Source organism: Pseudonaja textilis, chromosome 3, assembly GCF_049901715.1.
Source record: "Pseudonaja textilis isolate UNSWEBS1 chromosome 3, rPseTex1.2, whole genome shotgun sequence".
Classification (NCBI taxonomy): Eukaryota; Metazoa; Chordata; class Lepidosauria; order Squamata; family Elapidae; genus Pseudonaja; species Pseudonaja textilis.
Genome location: NC_141992.1, coordinates 16,868,753 through 16,892,295, shown reverse-complemented (window position 1 = coordinate 16,892,295; position 23,543 = coordinate 16,868,753). Strand labels below are relative to the sequence as shown.

The 23,543-nt window shown below is 37.2% G+C and overlaps 1 protein-coding gene across 1 annotated transcript in view; it reads left to right on the top strand.

Moving 5' to 3' along the window:
• The first annotated feature begins 307 nt into the window (after window positions 1-307).
• Window positions 308-23,543, top strand: part of RTF2 (replication termination factor 2) — a 56,764-nt gene continuing 33,528 nt past the window's right edge. Inside the window, exons 1-5 of the mRNA XM_026697465.2 lie at window positions 308-538; window positions 2,057-2,151; window positions 2,252-2,345; window positions 3,657-3,796; window positions 9,078-9,156. Of these exons, the coding sequence (XP_026553250.1) occupies window positions 470-538; window positions 2,057-2,151; window positions 2,252-2,345; window positions 3,657-3,796; window positions 9,078-9,156 (477 nt within the window). The 5' untranslated portion in view covers window positions 308-469. The remainder of the gene's footprint in view (window positions 539-2,056; window positions 2,152-2,251; window positions 2,346-3,656; window positions 3,797-9,077; window positions 9,157-23,543) is intronic.

Sequence of the window (23,543 nt, the reverse complement as noted above, 5' to 3'; positions counted from 1 at the left end):
TCACATCATTGCCCCCCCACCCCCACCCATACTGACTCAGTCACAAAACCTAGTTAGTCAATTAGCACCAAATGCTGATTCCTGAACTCCACCTACCGGCTGAGCGAGCGGAGGGCTATAGGGCACCGTTTCTCAATCTTGGGCACTTGGATGTTTGGACTACAACTCCCAGAATTCCGCAGCCAGGCTTGAAGCCTCGTCCAGCGGTCAAGGTTGAGAAACGCCGCTCTAGAGGTAACGTGCAGTTGCCGAATTCGAGTCTCAATTAGTAGTGCGAATACAGCGCTAAGGGGACACTTCCGCCTTGGGAAGCGCTTCGTTACTAGGTTACCCGAATGACATCACTATTACGTCATCACACCTTGCCCTCTATTTCGCCGGTCTGCGCCGGAAGAGCTCGTGTCACCTGACCGGAAAAGTCTTTTCTGCCTGGCAACCCGGAACTTCCAGAAAGCCAGTTGGAGGCGAAATGGGTTGCGATGGAGGAACCATCCCAAAACGGCACGAACTGGTAAAGGGCCCTCGTAAGGTGGAGAAGGTGAGACCGGGGTCAGAAAGGGGAGCTCCGGCTGGTGTATTCCGTTCTGGAACAGGGAAATGGTGGCCCACCTAGATCCACTACCTGCGTTTTGGGTCCTTTTTGCAAGAACAAGTAGTCCTACAACAGTTCATTTAGTGACCGTTTATGATGTTACAGCGGCAGTGAAAAATATGACTTATGACCGTTTCTCACAGGGACGTATTAGCAGTTTCCCCATGATCATGGGATTAAAATTCGGGTGCTTGGCAACTGATTGATATTTATGACCGTTGCTGTGTCCCAGGGTCATGTTGGTGACCTTCTCACAAGGAAACTCAATGGGAGGGCTTAGATTCACTTAATAACTGGGTTACCAATTTAACAACTATGGTAAGAAAGGTTGTAAAATGGGACAAAACTCACTTAATAAATTTCTCACTTAGCAACAGAAATGTTGAGCTCAATTGTGGTTATAAATCAAGGACTATCTCTACAGCTGACCGGAGTTCCATCGAATTTCATAATGTTAACCTGCTTATGGGAAAAGTAATTTCAAGAGGAAAGATGCTTTACTGTTGAGAACAATCAACCATGGAACAGCTTGCCCTCAGAAGTTGTGGGAGCGTCATCACTTGAGACTTTCAAGAAGAGATTGGACTGCCATTTGTCAGAAATGGTGTAGGGTCTCCTGCTTGGGCGGGGGGGTTGGACTAGATGACCTACAAGGTCCCTTCCAACTCTGATTATCTGTTATCTGAGGCAGCTAGGAATCGGTATGATTAAAATGGCAAGTGGAGGTTGGCCACAAGATTAGAAAAAGGCCTTGTCAAAATAAACGTTGAAATGGCGTAAGGCTTTTCCACAATTCAAAATGTGGGATTGTAACTTGCTCTTCAACATTAGAAATATCCAGATGGGCACATACTTGACATTGTGTCGACAGCTAGATCCAGTTTTGACTTGAGTGGTGAATAAGCATGGTGAAATAAACACATTATGTTGTGGGCTCTTCTGTGGTTATGTCATTTTTGTGAGGGTGATTGAAGTCCCTTTTTGGGTAGAGGGGTTTCCTGGTTGTCGCTTAGTTTGTGCCATTTGTTTTGTTTTAATTTTATTACAGTTTTATTGCTCTCTATTCCTTGCTGCCCAGGGTGCAAGGAAAAAGGAGGTATAAACATTTGATAATAAAATAAAAACAAATCATTTTACATCTATAAAGTAGAAATATAGTGTCCTGAAAGTAACTAGTGTGATGTGAAACTGCAATTAAAAAACCAGTATAGTCTTGGACTGTCTAAGAAAATATTACAACTACATAGATCATGGCATGTAGTAATATTTAGTTTGTGATACTTAGCCTTCCAATAGAGGAGAATATATATAGCTTAGATGACCAACTGTAATTTCTCCATGTATAGGATAGCTATGCAAATCCAAATAGGTAAAAAAAAATTGCATGCAAAGTAAGTACAAAGATTTTGGATTTAACTATTGTTTCTTTTTCTAAAATTGTATATACTTTGTTATATTCCCCAGGTTGACAAAAATGCAGAATTAGTAGCCCAATGGTACTATTGCACTCTAAGTCAAGAAAAGTTAAGCAGACCTATAGTAGCTTGTGAACTTGGCAGGTAAGATTACACTTTAAATTCTTTTTCAGACAAAGTGTCACATGTTTTGAATAAGTTTAAGAAAGTTAGCCTATTTTTCACAATATATTTTCTGCTACAGGCTTTACAACAAAGATGCAGTCATTGAATTTTTGCTGGATAAATCTTCTGATAAAGTCCTTCTGGAGGCTGCATCCCATATCAAGAGTATTAAGGTATGTTAACAAGTTTAAAATATATGATAATGATTATAGTACACAAGTTAAACAGAGCGTCGCAAAATTTATCTTTATTTTCTTGACATAAACTTCCTCGATATTAATGAAACTTTGAAGCATTGTATTTATGCAGTATGTTTTTTTTTAAAAAAAACCTGGGGATATGTGAGATGCATTTTCTTCTAAAAACAAACACCAACATGTTTTTCTTTTTTGCTTCTGTGACATAAATATATGCTGTTAGACTGCTTCTTTTTACCTATACTGCCTCCTTGTTGCTTCTTTTGCTTAAATGCTTATCACAATTCTCCGTATAAAGACTGCTTTTTCTCCTTCCCTCATGCTTTTTTCCAGAATCAGACCCTTTTAAACTTATAAAGGTCCATTGGTGTCATATAAGAAAAATGATTTTATCACCAGAAACTTTCTACCTCCCACAGATATTGTCTTAAACTTCAAACTTGGTCTGAAATCAGAAACAATTCTATTATCCCTTTCTTAACTCACTGAAAGACAAGAAGGTGATACTAAAAGCTGTAATATTATTATTCTCATCCTTCCTATTAATTATCTGCTACTTATGACTATAACCCTGTTCCTTGTATCTTATGATTTATATTGTTCTATTTAGTTTCCTAGTATGATTTTGATTGATTATTTAGGATCCTATGACTATCACAAAGTGTTATATCTTATGATTAATGATGAATGTATTTATGATGGCTATATAGGTGAAACTCGAAAAATTAGAATATTGTGCAAAAGTTCATTTATTTCAGTAATGCAACTTAAAAGGTGAAACTAATATATGAGATAGACTCATTACTTGCAAAGCAAGATAGTTCAAGCTTTGATGTGTTATAATTGAGATGATTATGGCTTACAGCTCATGAAAACTTTTGCATGATATTCTAATTTTTCGAGTTTCACCTGTATATTCATGATTCATCACTTACATCTTTTATGTACACTGAGAGCTTATGCACAGAAGACAAGTTCCTTGTGTGTCCAATCACACTTGGCCAATAAAGAATTCTATTCTATTCTATCCCTATTCCTATCCCATTTCTATTCTATTCTGCTCCTAACATCAGTGAAGCAAAGCACATCATCAGGAATATAGAATGCTTTCTATGAAGTTTGATGTTGCCAGAAACTGCCTGCTTGCATCTACACCCTATGACCAAACATATTTCCTTCTAGAATATTTGAATTTTTCATACACTACTGTTGTCTTCCAATTTAGGTGATGCTTCCTTTATCATAGTGTCAAATCAAGTTACATAAAGTATGGTTCATTTCTTGCAGAATGTCATGGAATTGAATCTCTCAGACAATCCAGCTTGGACCGGTGACAAGGGTAATACAAAAGGAGATAAATATGCTGACAACCAAAGTGCACGTTTTATTTGCCCTGTAGTTGGATTGGAAATGAATGGAAGGCATCGGTAAGTGTTTCCATTTTAATTAGGTTATAAATAATATGCTTTGCTGCCTTTTTTTAAGTGTGGCCATTTTCATAAAAAGATTGCTTGTTCTGTTTCTGAACTATGGAAATAGAAGATATAAACTGTTATTGAATGCTAACATTATAAAAACTGTTCAATCGAAGTAATATGTACAATGCAAACAATTATAATTATATGTGACTCCAAGTTTGATGAGGTAGTAATAAATAGCTCAGTGAAAATAATATCCCTGTGAAAAACAATATTCCATGTCAGATACCATTAGGAAAAACAAAGAATAAAACTGTTAATATGAAATTACTTATGTATAAATCTTTGGTAAAATTTGTTTGAATGATGCATGGAATCATGACTAAAAGATAGAGACAAACGAACAACCAAACTCAGAAAGGCACCAAGGACTCTCTACACCAGGGGTTTCCAACCCTGGCATCTTTAAGACTGGTGGACTTCAACTCTCAGAATTCCTCAGCCAGCTTTGCTGGCAGACCCCTGGTCTGCTGGCCGAGGAATTCTGGGAGTTGAAGTCCACCTGTCTTAAAGGTGCCAAGGTTGGAGACCCCTGCTCTATACAGTGGCGTGATTTGAGAGGGACACAATTGCCTCTCCATCTCTGTTTCAATCCAGAAAACATCCATCATGATATTTTCAAACAATAATTGAACATTCTAATTCTGTCAGGTAAAGATTCCTCTGATGTATACAACAACAAAAAATGTCAGTGATTGCACTAAATAGCCAAGTGTTCGCTTGCTTGCAGTCTTGATAAAATATGAGAGAGGCAAGGTACTGCAATTGTTGCCAAGGATGATTGATTCCATTGCAGGTACAGGATTCAAGCCAGTGCTCAGATATTCAGATACTGCCTACTACTTACTGCTGCTGTTTAGCAACATCCAGTCACTCTTTATTTGGAACACCAAGGCCAGTGTATCTTGATTGTTGCCATCACCAAGCAGTAAGTAACAGCTGCTATCATCACTTCCAGTGGAACATTTGCTTCACCATTGCCCTAGGTCCTAGGAAGCAGCTGATCCAGGCAAACATGCTATCACTCAACATCATTTGATGCCACCAAATAACGGACCTCATACTATGGTCAGTCATATCTGTCTCTAACATACCAAGGTTTCTTATTCCTGGTCCATTTTAAATGTTATCAGAAGCACCTGGAAGTTTTCTCCTCACAATGCTGTTCTTTAACTATTTGGCTCGACTCCAGTTCAATAAGCAGGTGGCAGTTATAGCTAGGAAAGCTAGCTTGTACAGTTCCTTCTTGTGTGCCATTCCTGGATCGGCAGACTCTGTTTACAGTCACTCACGCCTTAGTCACCTCCAGATTGGACTACATTTACTTCATGGGGTTGCCTTGGAGACTAACCCAAGGGTTCAGCTAATACAAAATGCAGCACCATGGCAATTGCATGCACTCTTACAACTGAGCACATTACATTGCTGCTGCAAGAACTACGTTGGTTGTCAGTTTGCTTTCAGGTCCAGCTAAGGTGCTGGTTTTGACTTTTAAAGTTCTTCATAGCAGGGACCACCTCTCCAATTATTTCAGCCCGCTCCATTAGATCTGACAGAAGAGGCGTACTGTGTGTACGATCAAGTCCTCCTACATTTGGGAGGATCTCAGGGGACAAGTCTTCTCTTGTGACTGCCTTATGGAACAGGAAATGGGAGATATGCTCAGATGACTCAATTACTGAGATGGCTATTTTTATCCGCTTTTTATATAGGGGATTGTATATTTGTTTTTTACACTATTTATCTATTAATGAGATGATTTTTTAATGTTAGATGTTTATATTTTTTTAATATTTGTTTTGATATTTGTGATTTTTACCCAATTGTTGTGCGCCACCCAGAGTTGTTTTTGGTGAGGTGGATGGCTATATGAATTTGATTAATAAATAATATTCTGGATGCTCTGCACATTCAAGCTTTCATCACTACTGCTGACAAAGTCCTTAATAGCTTCATAGCACAACAGGTCCAATGGTAGCAGAAGATCTTCCTATCCTTCTCAGCCATCACCTTCATCTGTTGGCATATTTATGCATCTGAACTATGGTGTCTGGAACAAACCATTATCTAGCCTCAACACTGTCACTCATAATATCTTGCACATCTTCTCTACATCGCAAGAGATTTAGATGTTCATCTATGAGATGGTTCACATGTGAGGTCTTGGGGGGTGAGATTACTGTGGTTCACCACATGGTCATCCAGATGTTCAAACTGGACTTGGCATTTTTATCCACCTGTCGAGTCCTTCCCAAAGACCTGGGATAGACAAGTGGATATTTGACAGTGTTACAGATACCATTGTAGGATGTAAGCTGTTCCGAGTAAGGCTGCCTTTTGCAATTGACGGGTGGTGAATTTGTCAGTGCCGATGGTGTTCATGTGATGCTCCAGTTGATTTGATATTGCACCCAAGGGGCCCAGTGGGTACCGTCTTTGCTTTCTTTTGCCATAGTTATTGTATTTGTTCTTCATCTTATTAAATTTATTTGCCAGCTATCTCACCATGGAGCTTTTCTAGGCAGCTTACAACAGTAACAAACAAGGGCATAAAAAGGAAGGTTAAGCAAAGTGAAAGTAAAATAATAGAACAATAAAATAAAGAAAAAGTCAACAAAGAAAATATATCAATATGACTAATAAAAAAGATGGGCAAGTGGGGAGCAGGAAGGGAGGTGGAATTTGTGGTCTATCTAGCACCACCTCCACAGTAGAACTCCGCCAACCAGCAGATTATTGAAATCTGACAAGACTTCATGAATGTTAAAAAGTCCAATTATATTACAGTATTTGCTCTACTGTGATGGCTTCTGGCCATTTTTTCCCATTCATGCTATACAAAATTATTTGGCTAAGAAACCTTTGATGATATTGAGCAAATGAGGGAAAAGTTCTTTTTAAAAAACACCCATATTCAGACAGAACTCAGCTGAATATTTAGTCCTAAAATGTTTTTATATGTTAAATCCATGATACTTGTTTCCTAACCAATGTGATTAAAATCGCATCTTAAATTAGATGGAGCTAATGGGTTTGTTCATGCTCTTATTTAGTATGTGATTTTTTAAAATAGTTTTGAACAGGTTAGAATTATTTGTGCTGTGATTGGAGGGTTGGAGAAGCAGCACATCAGTCAGTCTGAAACCCACATACAAGCATATTTACTCAGGCAGATTTATTACTCAGTATGTCACAGCAATGAAGACCATATTTGCAATATCCTGTGACAGGAGTTTCAAGTTTTTATTGGATTATTTTTTTAATTAAGAATTTATATTAAAAAAACATTTTTGAAACTGCTAGTGAAGGAGCAAAACTCTATTCAAACTGGAAAATTGGCTGTACTTGAGTGAACTCTCTTCTTCTATTCATCTTTTGTCTTTAATCTCTTTTGAACTCCCTGGAGCATAGTGTTTTTTAAAAACTCTGTAATGTAACATCAAATGGCTTCCAGGCAAATGCAAGTAATTTATTATCAATAGTATAAATTATGAAATTGATTATCCACAGTCATACAGTTGTGTGTTAAAATGAAAAAGTAATGTAGATACAAAACAGAAACTCCAAACAAGACAGAAAGTACACACTGAAGGTGGTCTTACATTTTTTCCCCTATTGCATCTTTTCTGTTTTCACAAACCTAAGAAACTGCCAGATTCCCAATTTCTTTTGAATACACTGTTTCAGAAATAAAAATGTGCGGCAGTAAGTACAATTCTCACTGGTTTTACTGTTAGGTCCTGGAAAATTCTTGGTTCTTCCTTATTTCATTCAGATCCTTGTTAACCCCGCTTTTCCCTTCAACATAAGCCAAGCATAACATATGATGATGCAGTCATTAGTATTTACTGTAGGATGTTTACAGCAGTCTTGAAACTTGTTGCTTTACAACTAGCTCTCAATATATTCAATAGGATTTTTTTTTTTGAAAATACATATGCATTGATTACCAAAATTCTTACCTTTGTATTATTGAAGAAGTCAAACTTAATGATGAATGCTTGTGAATCTCATCCAAGGACGACTTACAGTTTTAGGTCTGAAATGTTGATCTATCTATATCCCAATATTTTAACAATTGGCAAAGAAAATGTTAAAACTAAGAAACATCCATGTTGATCGAAATATAAGTTTATTAGTTTACTGAAATGTAATAGCAAATATTATAGTCTTGCAATGTTTTTTTCTTAAAATGTTCATATTACCACACATTCAGTGTTAACTACACAGGTGTTTCAGGAAATAAAGAATGATCAATTGGCAGTTTTGCCACAAACATATAAAATACTATTTTTCTGAAGACAAATGGAAAGTAGAAGTTTCCGAGCTGATCGTGCATCAAAAGCCATATATTTCAAAAACAATTAGTTGATTAAGCTAGTTGAAAATATTTTTTAAAATAGCGTTGTGTATTTGATTTCCCAGAAACTTTATCTGGTAAGAATATTAGCATTACTTACATTATGTCTGCACCAAGTTAAAATCTCAGATGGAGCGTGGGAGTAATATTTCCTTGTTTTGTCTTTTCAGTAAGCTCTGGAAATTTTTTTGCTGCAACAGGATACGACTTCCTGTTCCATCTGCAAATTGTTGCTAGTCAGAAAATCTGGCCTTGCAAAGAGATTTAATTCCTAACAAGGAGTGTGCAAACAGTGCAACTAGGATATCTTTGAAACAAATAGTATATTGATTACTTACAGCAAGATCCTATATATGGTTTCACAGAAATAAGTATACATGAATTCTGTAGGTCTCATTACTAGCTTAAAATATATAGATAGTCTTTGATTTACAACAGTTCATTTCATGACCATTCAAAATTACAACGGGACTGAAAAAATTTACTTATGACCATCCCCATGGTCACATGATCAAAATTCAGAGGCTTGGCAACTGACTCAGGGCGGTTGCCGTGTCTCAGGGTCAAGTGATTGCCTTTTGCAACCTTCTGACAAGCAAAGTCAATGGGGAAGCCAGATTGACTTAACAGCCGTGTTCCTAACTGAGCAGCTGCAGTGATTCACTAAACAACTGGCAAGCAAGGTTGTAAGATGAGGCAAAACTCACTTTTAACAAATGTCTTGCTTATGAACAGAAATTTTGGACTCAATTATGGTCATAAGTCAAGGACAATCTATATAGGATTGCTGTTCTAATCAGAGTTGCTTTAGCTGGACCAAGACCTATGTGTTCAGTTTACTTAAATCTCTTTTCCTTTGTTTTTTCTCAGCTTTTGCTTCCTACGTAACTGTGGGTGTGTATTTTCTGAACGTGCTCTCAAAGAAATTAAAACGGAAACTTGTCACAAGGTACGTTACCTCCTTGCCCTGACCCCAATTGCTCTCTCTCTCTCTCTCTCTCACACGCACACACACACACACTCACTCACTCATTCTTCTAGGATAACTTTGTCCTGCATTCCTTTATCTTAAATCCTGTGGATTTTTAATAAGGCTTTAATATTAGCTAACTAGATTGCAGTTGTGAATTAAGGAGATACTTATCCTCACTGCCTTGCTTTGATTTTGGATGCATCTAATTATTGAAAAAAGGATATTGGTTGTTTATTCAGTGGGAATCTTTGTTTTTTTGTCTTGGCAGCCAATAAAAATTCATTCAAGCCAAAGCTTTTTACTTTTAGCCAAATTGACATCTGTCTCTAGAACTAGGATTTTGTTTTCTTGGTTTTTTTTTTCCAGTTTTGTTTATGCAGCCCTATTCTTTCAGGAACTCTGCTGACAAAATTACTCTGTTCTTCATTCTGAAGTTCTCAGAATTCCCCCAAATCCAGTTATTTTCTTTTTGGTAATATGAATGGTTGCTATAGATCTAGTGCCACTTTGATTCCACAGGTCTTTGAAGTTTTAGTTCTTTCGTGTTTCAGGAAATGTCCAGGTAAGCAGGCAGGAGGACTCAAATGAAAGGTTAGCCTTAAATCATTGTGCAACCACAAGAGGTCCAGGACTAACCACTCCCATCTCCAGCTCCCATGAGTCTTTATCAGTTTATTCCTAAGAAAAAGCAAGCAGGCTGGAGATATTTCTGTGTAACGGGCATATAGTTGAAGTAGTTTAGTTTAGTTTACTTCATTGTCATTGCACCTCGTACAATGAAATCAAATACCATCTTCAGTGTACATTATGACTGAAAATAAACACAAACACACATCCTTCACATTCTATACATTGAATTGAAAACCCCTGATATTGCATTAAAATTGCAGTATACAGTAGAATTCTATAGAGTTACTGACCTGGGATAGAAGCTGTTTTTCAGCCTATTTGTCCTTGTTTTTATTATCCTGTACCATCTGCCAGGTAGTAATAATTCAAAAAAAGGGTGCCAGAATGAGAGGGATCTTTGAGAATGTTTTGAACTATTGAAGTATCAGCTGAAACTTTGCATGTGTGGATCTGGTTGGTTGCACCTGACAATAAAGTCTATGCTGTAAATCACTTTTGTATTCCATAACCAACCCACTGAATAACTTTGCAATATGGACATCTTTGGCTTTTCATGGTTCTAGTTATTCATAGTAACATACATTCTGTGGTTGTCCACATTTAAAATGAACAGAGCACCCAATAGTGTGGTTTCTAAATTTGTTTTCTTTTTATTACTGCAACAAATGCAGGGTTTTGACATGGTGATGCTTCTTGAGTTTGAAATACAAATATCAGTAGACAGTGATGGTTGCTTTAGCTATATAGCGATTCTCATCTTTATTTCTCTTGATCCTTCACAAAACAAGTTTAAACATCCTTGCAGTTGAACTCTTTGCTGAGGCCATTTGATTGGTAGATGATTGAGAAAAAGAAATCAAAATGACAGACATTGTTGTATTAATTACTGTATTATCATCTTAAAATATTTCTTGGAAATAGATATTATGAGTGTTCTTTGTTTCATTAATTGCATTTGCAATGATTATTTTGTGTGTTGCAGAAGGTTGACTTTCTTTTCAAATTCTGATCAATGCCTACATTTTAAAAGAAAATTAGATCTGAAAGAAGAGAGTGGCTTGTCAGACATCAATATCCAGACTCAAATTCTAGTGAAAGAATTGCTAAAAATAAATGTGTATAGAGTATATATGTATAAAATTACTGAGCTCTGCAATTTCTTTAGTTTCCTCTTATGCAATGTTATCAGTCTAGTGCTTCCCTGCCCTTGATTAAGTAATTTAGAGAGGGCTTTTTTCAATATTCTGTTATCCTGAGATGAGGCAAATAGCTAAAATAGAAAGGCTTTCCATGAAACGGTGGGTTTCCCTTTTGAGATTTGTTCTAATACATGAGTAGACAGCTTCTTCGTAGTAAGGCCATGCTTTGGTGGGCATGCTGATGGACATGTCTTATAGAGCTTTTGGACAGTTGTTTTCCCTGGGGAAAAAATGAGAAGGAAGACAGTGATGGATGCATGGCTAGATGCAATACTTAATAGGAACAGCTGACCCTGCAGCAAAGGGATGTAGCACTCCTGTAACTTTGACACTTTGTGTGACATAACAAAGTACCAAATTGGTACTTCAAAAGTGAGTAAAGGCAGGTTTGGTGTTGTTTTGTTGGGGTATTGTAGGGATAAAATGCTCATATTAAGCATTTCCCTAGCCTTTGGCACTCATTTTCCACCAAAACTGAAAAAGAGAAAAAGCTTGAAAACATCAGACTTACACATTCTGCAGAAGAAACTCTTAGAGCCATCAAAAGGATGTTGTCAAGCTATAAATAGCCCTAGGCTATATTTTTGCACCTTCACTGTAGCATTTGGATGCACATCATTCTTGTACTGTATGTTGATGATTGCAGATACAGAGTAAGTATATGTACCAATAAAGGAAGATGTTTGTAGCTCAGGGTTGAAAGGAGGAGTCCTTGGTGCTCTCTGAGCTTGCTTGTTTTCTTCCAGACCTTTCATTACCTTAACTAGATAACATCATCAGTGCTAGTAAGTAGTACTGTTTGCTGTCAGTTTACATTCTGGTGACTTGCCTGTCTGTGTGGGTGGGGATCAGTCTTGGAGATTCTTTGGTTGGCCTATTTACTGATGGCTCTTTGGCAGTTTCTTGATTGGAGTATTTCTTACTTGATTGTTGGTCTGAAGTTGATCTTAGAGTTAATCTGTATATTGTACATATGGAGTAAAGGCAAATATTTTCTCTCTCTCTTCTTTCCCCATTCCCCCCACAATTATCTTGTTGCCCTAATAACAAGCTCCCTTGAACCATTGAAAGAACCTTATCTTTAATCACTTGTCTTGGATTTATGCAAGGAGGTATGTGCAGAAGGGATGGTGTGCTCAAGCTTGTTACTATCCTGTTTGGAAGAGAAAAGGCTTAACAAATTATTTGATTGCGTCTCCCGCGGGGTAGAAAAAAAAGATTAAATATAGTGTGTGTGGTTGCTGTTTTAGATTAGGGTTGCTGGGGAGGGACCAAATTTGAAACATCTGGAAATTGGTACAACTTTTTAGTACTAGTATTTCTGAATTTTTACAGCTTGTGTTACCTTTGATTTCTTAATCAACCGATTGTCGATCCCAGTCGAAACTTTATTTCAGAGAAGAATATTGTGACAGAGAAACTTTATTAGGATAATAGATTTTTTAAATTAAAAAGTTGATTTCTATTTTATAGCCCTCGAGGCTCTCAACGCAGCTTACGAAACGATCTTGCATAAGAATTCATGAAATGTAATATAAAAACAACAATCAAGGACCCTGGAGGCGCAATGGTTAGTGTTGTGGCTCCGATTCCCAAGCCTGTGCTGTTAGAGAAGGGGACTTGGAAGATGAGGAGCAGGAACTGGGAATGCCTTCCTCCCCAGGACCTTCCTCTCTGGCAATGCCTTTCTCCCTGATAATTCCTCAGGTTTCATCAGACAACCGAGAGGAACAGCCTGAGATTAATCAGGAGGAAGGCATATCAGAGCAGCCCCTGACAGGGAGTCAAGAGGACAAATGTTGCCTTGATCTTAAGCAGCGTCGTAGGGAGAAATGTGAGTGGGAGGGTCAGAGTATGAGCTGAGTCATTGAGCCACACCCCACAGGGGATAAAAGTGGGTGTGTTGTCAGCTGGAACTTTGTACGGGACAACGTTTGATCTTACTTCAGGTTTTCTTTGTGAATGAGTTTTGTGGTCTGCCTTGTAATTTTCTGTAAGTAGCTTTTTACTTGTTATCAGTTCGGACTTGGGAGGCAGAGCGTATTGGAATGCCAAGGACGTTATCAGTTCCAAAGAATTAATTCTGTGAAGTCCAAGCCAGCTTGCCTGCCTGTGTTTGTGTGAGTTTGTACTCTTTCATCTTTTTGGAAAGAAGAAAGGTGAGACAGAACAGGTTAGTATGCAGTATTGCAGCTAACTCGGCCCACAGTCTGGAGTTCGATCCTAATGGGGCTTGAGGTCGACTCAGCTTTCCATCCTTCTGAGGTCGGTAAAATGAGGACCCAGATTATTGGGGGGGGGCATTAAGCAAGTGCTATGGTCATTAAGCATATCAATGGTTTTTCTATAGTCTACTTTTGCTGAAAACTGGAAGTAAATGCCAGTTTTTGGCAAAATTCTAAAATGTAACATGGGATGTTGCAAATGCCCATAAATGTTAGCCAGGTGCTTAGCACCCAATGTGTGATCACATGACCACGGGGCGGGGGGAGAACTTTGGAATCAGGCTCTAAGTATTCCCAGAGAGGTCCATCGTGACTTTGAGCAATCGCTAAATGACTGGTTGTAAGTCAAAGATTAATATGTAAAAGGCTACCAAAGCAGCCCTGATAGTGCTAATTAATTAATTAGCAGCCCTTATTAGTATTAATAAATTGCCTCCATCACTACCGCTGCTCTGTCAGGTATCTATTAACTGTAGGTTTCTTCTTTTTTTTCATAACCTCACTCCTGATCTTTCCAGGCCTTTCCCTTCAGCTTCTTCTTGTTTGGCAGCAGGGTCTGTTGAGAACTAAGGAAATTTGCTATGGTACTAAAACATTTTGGCAACTTGGCAGCTTCTCTTCTCAAAAACAAAACTGTATCTAAAAAAGTTCATAGGAACCTTTTTCCCCTTCTGTACCGGTTTATCTAGGGCAGGCCTGTCAAATTCACAGACGTATCGTGATTTTTTTCTTCCTTTCCTAAAATGCAGGTGGATGTGGCCAGCATGTGACACATCCGGCCCACAGGCCCTAAATTTGACACCCCTGATCTAGGGTTTAGGTGTCCCTCTAGAAATTAGGTATGTCCTCAATAGGCAGAGGGCTGATTAGCTAATTCATCTTTCTGGATTTCGTTAAACAGAATGCATACTAAGTTACAGTGGGAGTCTTGTCTTCTTTTAGATATATCTGTGTTTTCACTAAGTGTGGGAAAAATGTCCAAACATTTCTGAATTCCAACAAATATGCAGGGCATGCTGTCTTCTGCTGTAAACTTCCTAGTGTTTGTTTACATTTTCATGTATTTCATCTCATTTTATAAAATCTTGCAGTAATGTTTGGTACCGAAACATCCTCACAGATTATTCATTTCAAATGATAACTTTCACATAAAAATCTATTTCAAAACAAACTGAAGGAATAGACACTAAAAGCAGCCTAAAAAGCAGAATTAATATTCTCATTTTACAGTGTTTAAGGTTAAAATGAGAATTATGTGCACCAGCTTGACTTTATTGAGGGAAAAAAAACCCTAGATATTTAAAATTTTATGAAGCCTTATGGTCAGACAAGGACATATAAAAATCTCTTAAAGCAGATTTTAAATTGTTTAGTAGTTTAATCATTAAGATATAGCAATAAGACTTATTTATCACTTTACAGCCCTCCCTAAGTGGTTTACAGAGTCAGCATATTGTCTCCAACAATCTGGGTCCTCATTTTACCCACCTTGGAAGGATGGATGCTGGCAAACCAGTTGTGTCATTGTGAATAAATATGAGTTGATTCGTTCCTAACTCTCCAAAGTAAAGTTTTCCCTTAATTGAGATACTGCCTGACTAATATAGCAGCATGTAAATAAATATTGGTTCTTTTGAAGGCACTGTGACTATATCACTTTCACCCCAAGGCCCTGTAATGTAGGCTTGCCTACTGGATGTGAGGAAGGGAGGATGAGATAAGGTAGAGCAAACAAAAGTTTCCCTATCTCCCTGTTTCTTTGAATCCAGCATCTCAAAGTCAAAAGTTGATAAGCAAAAGCAAAGAAGCTGTAGATAATGTGCCACAGAGATAATAGTGTTAAAGATTAATACATTCTGCAGTGTACTGGGATGTGATCAATTGAGCCTGGGGAAATATACATTTCTGAAGCTATACTGTACATGACATTCACTGTGTGCTTTAATATATACCTTCACATTATCGGGCATTTGCACACCTTTGAGCCAAAGTATTTTCAAGGCCATGCTATTTACAACCACCTTATGAAGAAGGCGTAAGTTGAAACCAGCTTTATTCTAAGCAAGTCAACTACAGTATATTCAATTGGCAGTAGATTTATTGTAAATCGTTTTAAAATGAAAATTTCAAATTAACAAACATATGCTCTTCTTTCAGACTTAAAACAGCCTATTATTAATAATTCATAATGTAATTGTGGGCTTCAGATAGAAATTCTGAGGTGGGCCCGCTTAATTTAATTATTTTAATTTATTTTCTCTTGCAGTAGATAACTTTAAAAAAACAGCAACAGCTGTGTAGTTCAATACAGTTATCCCCAAAACTCTTTTCAAAAAGCTCAGAACTTAGTTAACTGAAACAAAAATCCTGATTTGCACATTTCAAAATGGGTTTTTGAATAAGTAACAAAAGTGGGTTTCTCATTACCCAATGGTTTACACCATGCAGGACAGACACACGTTTGCAATTAGACAAAGCCCAGGTTGAGTATCCTCAGTTTTTTAGAATTTCATGGAATTTTTTGAACTAGAGCCTGCCTCAGGAAGGGAGGAATTTGGACTAGAAGACCTCCAAGGTCCCTTCTAGGTCTCTGATTCTATGATTCGATCCTGTATTTAGGTAGAGGGAATGTTTCCTGGTTGGCCTGGCAAAGAACAGGCTTTATTTGATTCAGAGGAATACAAACAAAGGTGTCAAATACACTTATTAATAAATCAAAATACCTGTAATTTCATGAGGGATTTTTTTTTGCTCTGTTAAAATGAAAACAAACCAGTAGTTATCTACAAAAGTAAGACTGCTGACATATTTGTGAGACAAATGTGTCCTTTAGGAGTTGGTTGCTATGTTTCTGGTAGCTAATGTTTGTTTGTTTGTTTTTATTAGCAATTAGCAATATTCCCCAAGTGTGCTCTCTCTTTGAAATCTTTAGACATTTACTCAGCCCAATCTGAACTTGTTAAGAAAAGGAAAAAAAGCCACACCGCAGTGAGGTACACGCACTTTAGATATACTTCATTTCTTAGGTATGATATATAATACAAGTAGTCCCGGACTTACAACAGTTCATTTAATGACCAAAGTTACAACGATACTGAAAAATGTGACAGGACAATTTTTCATATTTCCTACCATTGTGGAATCCCCGTAGTCACGTTGATCAGAATTCAGATGCTTGGCATTCGACTCATATTGTTGTGGTTAGCTGGCAGCAGGTGCGGACAGCTGAGGAGAGCAAGGACTCAGATGAGGGGCCAGGACAATTGGGGAGTGGGGGCTGGCAGCAGTGATGAGGAAGTTCCTGAGGAGCCTGTGCCAAGTGCACGTGCTCGTAGGATTGCTCACAGGAAAGAGCATCTGCAACAGCACAGGCGACTCGGGAGTAAGGCTGCAAGGTAATAGCCCCTCCTTCAAGAAGATAAAAGCCAGCTGTGAAGCGAATGTTCTTTGCAGGAAGCAAAGACGTTTTGAAACTCAACCTCCTGGACATTACAGTATTTTAAGTTGGTATTTGAAGATTCTTGTGTTGTGAAATATTTCTTATCTGTGATTCTTGCCAGTCTTGTACAGTTTTGGCAAGGTTTGTGCCAAACCTAATTAGTTTGCAGCAGCCTTTTAATCGGGGATTCGTAAGACTCATTAAAAGGTTTATGTTCCCCTTGGTTATTGTTTGTCTTGTTGGAAAAGGATTTGGGTCAAAACACATATTTAGAACTATTGCAGTGTCCTGGGGTCATGTGCTCACCTTTCGCGATCTTCTGAGGAGCAAAGTCAAGAGGGGAAGTTAAGATTCACTTTACAACCATGTTACTAATGTAGCTACTGCAGCGATTCACTTAAGCGTGACAAGAAAGGTCGTAAAGCGGGCCAAAATTCACTTAACAAATATCTCACTTAACATCAGAAATTTGGGGCCCAATTGTCCCAGTAACAATTGTCCTTCCATTCCCCACCATCCAGTCAGAGTTGAAGAAGCTTCTTGGATGAGAAGCATCCAAGAAAAGAAAAATCAGAAAGTCCAGTTGCCTCTTGAAAAAAGTACCTTTGAGCCCAATTGTGGTCTTAAGTTGAGGGCTACCAGTATTTATAGGCTGTATCTCCAATCTCTTTAGTCTCAAGGTTAAGTTTTATTTTATTTTAAAATCATGCATCCTTTAGATTTTAGTTAGACGTTGACTTTACTTACTGACACTGGTATGACACTAGTATGACACTAGCTGCACTGAAAAACTCCGGCACTTGAGATTATTTGAGGATCATTAAGTGCTCTTGATTTATTTATCACCTCTAGTTACACTAAGGATGTGGACTAAAGATCCTCGGGCTCACACAATTTAGCACTGTTCTGACACATTCATATTAAGTTGTTCCACTCAGCTTGTCTTGTTTCCCTTGGATTTCCATTGTATTTTTTTTAATCATCATCTCTATTGAATCTGAATCATATCATTGTTCCATTGCCCCCCGCCTCTCCAGCCTAATCATACAAATGTTCCTTAATTGATGCCAAGTGAGGCATCAAGCAGGAGTTTTCCAGCCAGACGATTTGGGAAATATATCAGTCTTGGTTGCTTCATGGGTGTTATCCCGCAAAAAGAAAGGAAGGGAGGGAGGTAAAAGAGAATGAAAAAGAAAAGGAAAGGAAGGAAGGAAGAGAAAGAGAGAGAGAGAGAGAGAGAGAGAGAGAGAGAGAGAGAGAGAAACACAATGTTGATCCTGTGAGATATTTTGGAATCTTTCGTACCATCAGCAATCCCCCTTGAGTTGTCTCTGTGAGCTGGAGGTTGGAGGTGCTGCCCTACTTTGATTCCAATCCTAATTACTTACATACATACATACACACATACATACACGCACACATACACACACACACACACATATTTGCCACCAGAAAAGGTAGTAGGTCTTATTTTCAGGGGATGTCTTCCACTGACTCACCTTGCGGTGGCAGCACCGACAGCCCCACCCAGCAGGACCCCATTGCCGGCCCACTTATTCTGTGGCCGCTTGTCACCACTTACACGCATTGCCCCTACCCTCCATTTTGCTGCCAGAGGCCTTCAGGAAAGGCTTCTGCAGCCGAGAAACGGGCTCTGGGTTGACGTGCGCATTGCCCCCTGCCTTGTTTCGCTATCAGACGTCTTCAGGAAAGGCCCCTGCAATCCAGAAATAGAAGCAGCCTCACGGCGAGGTACGTGGGTATGGGCCAACCTAGGTGGGGGAGGAAATTAAGTTTCCCCCCCCAAAAGACAGCCTAGCCGTTTTTTCGGGGGTCAAAAAAAATATAAGGCCCAGCCTTATTTTGTGAGAAACACAGTAAGTAGTAGGATATCTTCAGGGCCACTTGCCTCAATTAGCATCAGCATAACCTGTTTAAAAAAGCCAACTAATATAACCATATTGTAAGAAGCTTGAGGGTGAAACTGAAGTGAAAAAGTATAGCTTTTATATGAGAATGCTGCTGTTTTGGACCATCATGTGAGCCTCCCCTGTTGGCTTTCCGGAAAATATTAAACACTGTATTATTTTAGAGGAATTTTTCTTAAGTTTATATGTGATGCTATCTTGCTTTGTGTTTTCAATTTTTTTTCCATTTCCCAATTTTTGTTTGAATTTTATATGTTGTATTTTATTATGTTTATGTTGGATGCATGTTTCATGTGATATTTGGGGCAATGTTTTTGTTTGTTTGGGTCCAAAATGCAACAACCAGGTTGCTGAGCAGGATCCAGGCTTCTGCATTTTAAAATACATCTTCTAAAACAACTGTGCCAGCTTCCAGTTTTATTATTAATCTTTAAAAAAAAAATCTAGACTTAAAATATCCAGTAAATTGTTTTCCTTGCATGATTTAGAGAGGTTCTAATGAATTGCATAATATTAATCTTGTGATGGTTTGTGTTGAGTTTTCTTAACACAATAACAGAATTGGAATGGATTTTGGAGGTCTTCTAATCCAACCCACTGATCAAATATGAGACCCTATACCATTTCAGACAAATGTTGTCCAGTCTCATCTTATATCTTAGGGGAAGCAATGACATGTCTTACAGAAGTGTCTTTCATAAATGAATATAAATAACTGAGCTGTCTGTTCATAAACATTTATAAATAACATCTTCTCATAATTGATATTAGTTTGTTCCTTACTTACTCTTCAAATGGTCCATGTATTGCCTCTGTTCATTCTACATTCTATATAAAACATTTTATCAAAAAGTATTTGAGATGCTATTCTACAGCCCTTCTAACAGAACAAACAAGAATCTTCGTCAAACTTTAAATGAGGAGTGTTGACGTATGAAAAATTTCAGGCATGGTGACTGTGACATGCCACTTTTAATAGTAGAATGATAGATTAATATTACTGTATTACAGGCAGCAAAGGTTCATTCCTATAGAGCTAATAAGATCTGATACAGTACAGAAGTTTTTCCCCACTAAAATAGAGTTTCACCTCTAGACTTCTGTGCAGAACAGCGTGTACACATTTCAAATATTCAAAAATCTTCATTCTGAATTTTACTTCTTCGTATGAACTGGGTGCTTGTTTAGCAAAGGCAAAATTATAGTCTGTCCAGCTTGGTTTACTGAGGGCAAGGAGCCCTAAATCAACTCAGCTTTGCTTTGCAAGTAGAAGTTCTTTGCCATGTTTCTTATATGGAGAATACAAACGGAAATGTTCTAAATATTCTATTTATGTCAGTGATGTTCTGTAAACATGACTGGTTTCTATTTGATCAGAAGCAAATGCCTGTGTAGCGGGAATAGGCAACCCAATGCTCTATGTATATTTTGGAGGTAAATTTCCATTAAACTTCAGTCCACTGTGGTCAATGTGCCCATTGTAACACCAAACTGTCTATTGGTAGATACTAGTAATGTTGATATACAACATATCAAATATTAATTGGTGCAAATTCTTTTCTGTCAAAGGAACAATATAAATTTGATAAGTAAATCAAATAAAACAAGCTACATTATTGTTCTTCACAATTTTTACCCTAAATCAACTTACTTTGATTTGAGAAAATTTTAGAAAACTGTATTATTGTATGCAATATATCCTGAGAATTAATTGTATCATCTGCCCATTCCTTTCCTAAGGATAAATATAGTTGTTGAACTCTAATTTATGCAATCAACTTACTTTGATTTGAGTAAATAGTAGAGTAAATGTTATATATGAAAAGTCCTGGGGGTTTAATTGTATCGTCTACCATTCCTCTCCCCTAGTAATTTAAAGATAAATATAGTTACTGAACTCCAATTTAGGCAGTGGGAGGAGAATTGGTAATCAGGGTTTATCTTGGAAACCATTGTTAGTTTGAAAGTAACTCAACATCTCTAACTTAATTGTTGAACTTTACCTAGCGAAGTTATTAGGCATACCGAAAGGCACTAATGATTTTTAAAATACACTTTGCCGTTAGAAATTGCTAATTTAAAAGCACAACCATTTGCTTTGGAAAAGGAAAATAAACAGTGCCCCTCATCCTGATAATATTTCTCTGTTCCTCTAAGGGTTCTGTTTGTTTTATTTCCTTATCTATTCTTTTTCTTTTCTTTTCTTTTCTTTTTGAAAATTTTATTTGGGTTTTCACAAAAAAAACCCATAATACAAATAAAACATCTTTTTTTGAAAATAGCATGGTCCCGGGTTACACTTCTTCATGCAGACACAAACTCAATTTCATGCTCACTTTTATGTTCTATTCCATATCTTATTACTGTTTTACATTTTCTACATAGTTTTTTGCCTCTCTTAATTTTCTCAATTTTATTTTAATTATCTCATCTCAATTCAAATAATTATATTTATACTTTTGTCTGTCCTGTTTCAATTTCATATTTTCTTTTCTCATTAAACAAATTTTCTCCTGTAGTTACTAATTGGAGTATGACACCTTTATATCTTTTAATTTTATCCATTCAACTCTTATTTAAGCTTCAATATATACCTTGAGGTTATAACAGTCAATATAATACATAACTTCCAATCGAATTCTGCTTGGTACATTCTTAAAATACACACTATATTCTTAAAAAGTGATTATAAATATATGTAATTAAAACACTCATTCCATTCCAATTCAGTTCTATCATTAATATTCATTAAAGTCTTAACATCTTTAACATTTCTTTTCAATTAAATATTATACTTCCTTGGGAACACTTGTAAGTTTTCCGTAATTAATTTTTTTCCCCCTATTTCTCTTCCCTTATATTTTATAAAGCATTAAATAATTAAAATGTTCCCATCCTTTCCTAATTCAATTCTCTCATTCATTTTATTTCATTTATTTATTAACAAACATTTCACTAGATTACAATAACTATTTTATCCATCATTTTAATCATACATTGTTTCATATTTTCTAAAATTATTTCTATTTCTAATGTAACAATACTATCTTATGTACTTTTACAGGATCCCTTTTTCAATTAAATTTTCACCCATTATCTCTAAATAGGCCTTGTTTCTCCATATTTTGTTTCTGTCCTTTATAACTTCTTTTCCTTTCCTTCTTCCCTCTCTTCTTCTCCCTCCCCTTTTTACCCCCATGTCTCTCTACTTCTAATTCTCTCTTCTGTATTCCCCTCTTCTGTTGCTTTCTAATATTATACTTATTTTTCAAACTATTCTTCCTTTTCTTGGTTATTTTTTCAAATCTTAAACTTTTCATTCTCTTTCCCCCCTTTCCTTTTTTCCCCCCACATAAAATTACTTGTTCATTAAAGATGGCTTCTTCTTTGCCCCAGTCTTCTTGTTCTGCAGGCATTTCTTGTTGTTTCTCATAGTTCCAGATCTCCATTTCTAAGAATTGAAATATGAAGCCAAAAGAACTTCTCCCTTCTTGTGCATCTTCTTTGTATTTTTTAAGTTCCATTTTCAGTTCATCTAAAAGTCGTGCCATTTTAAACACTTTTAAACAACCACCCGATTGATTTTAGTCATTCAAATGCAATAACCAAAAATCCAGAGATCAATAAATAATCCAAATACTCCCAAGCTGTTTCTTCATGTTTCTTTTTTCCACTTTCTCTTCCTGGGGTTCTACTATTTTATTGCCAAGTTTCAGTTAAAATGTATCTTTTCGAAGTCTTGTTGAGGTTTTACTGTAAATTCCTTTTAATTCCAGGCAATCTCCTCCCTTTTTTCCAGTCTCCTCCCTTTTTTCTGCCCTTTTATTCTTTTTCTCTCCTTTCCTGCTTTTAAAAGCTTTTAAGTATCCAGAAATCTTTATTATCCCTTTGACATTTTATTTTCAGCTTAAATGCCTATTGATGTCAAAGTGGATTTTTTTGCAATTTCTTATATAAATCTCTTAGCTGTCAGTATAAGGAAAGGGAGAGAAGAAAAAAAAAACCAAATCCTTTCCCTTTTCTCTCTCCTTCGCTGCTTCAAAGTCTTCTTTGGGAACAATTTTACTTTTTTTTTTTTTAGCTTAAATTCCAGGGTACCTTAGTTGCTGCTTTTGCAGTTTAACCCGGTCAACCAAAACTTTCTCTTCTTATCTTCCTCCTGCACATTCTTTTCCGGTCGAGTTCTTCTTTGAGATGGCCGTTTCTGACCACCGCTGCAACCGCTTTCGAGAAAGGGAGTAATGGCCAGCTGAGGAGGAGAGATGCGGCTCTCTCCTCAACCCTGCTGGCAGTCTCCCCCCTCTTCATCACCTCTACAGGGTGGCTTAGCCCCGAAACCAGCCGGCTCAGCGCGCTCCAGCGGCGAGCACAGATTGAAACTGCACACGATCGCGGTTTCGGTTGTCCGCAAAGAGGCTCAAACCGGAAGTCCCTTATCTATTCTTTTTCATGATCCCGCTCAAGAGGGATCATGTGTATCATGTGTATTTTCTTGAAAACTACAGTGATGTCAAAAGCATTGCTGATATTTTATGGTATATTTATATGAAAATGACTTCAAAATTACTGTTATACTTCAGAAGAGTTCTCCATTGCAATATCAGCTTTCAGCTAGTTTGTGTAACATAAACCTAGTGGATAAATCATTGCCATCCATTGTTTTTCAAGGAAGAAAATCCTTCTAAATTATGTCTACAATTCCAGGGTGGGAGGAAATAGATGGTTTATGCTTGAAAAACAATAACTACTTTCCTTTTAAGGTTTTTTTTGGACTTAGTTTCTCACATAAATAATGGAACAAATGACCAATAGAAGGTTAGAGATTATTTAAAATAAGCACAGCTGCTGAAGAAAATACTCATAGCTGTAGGAAAATGTTTATTAATTAATGGCCTTTTGACTTAAGCCAGAGGTAACTGAAATGGAAGGTTTCATCAACTTC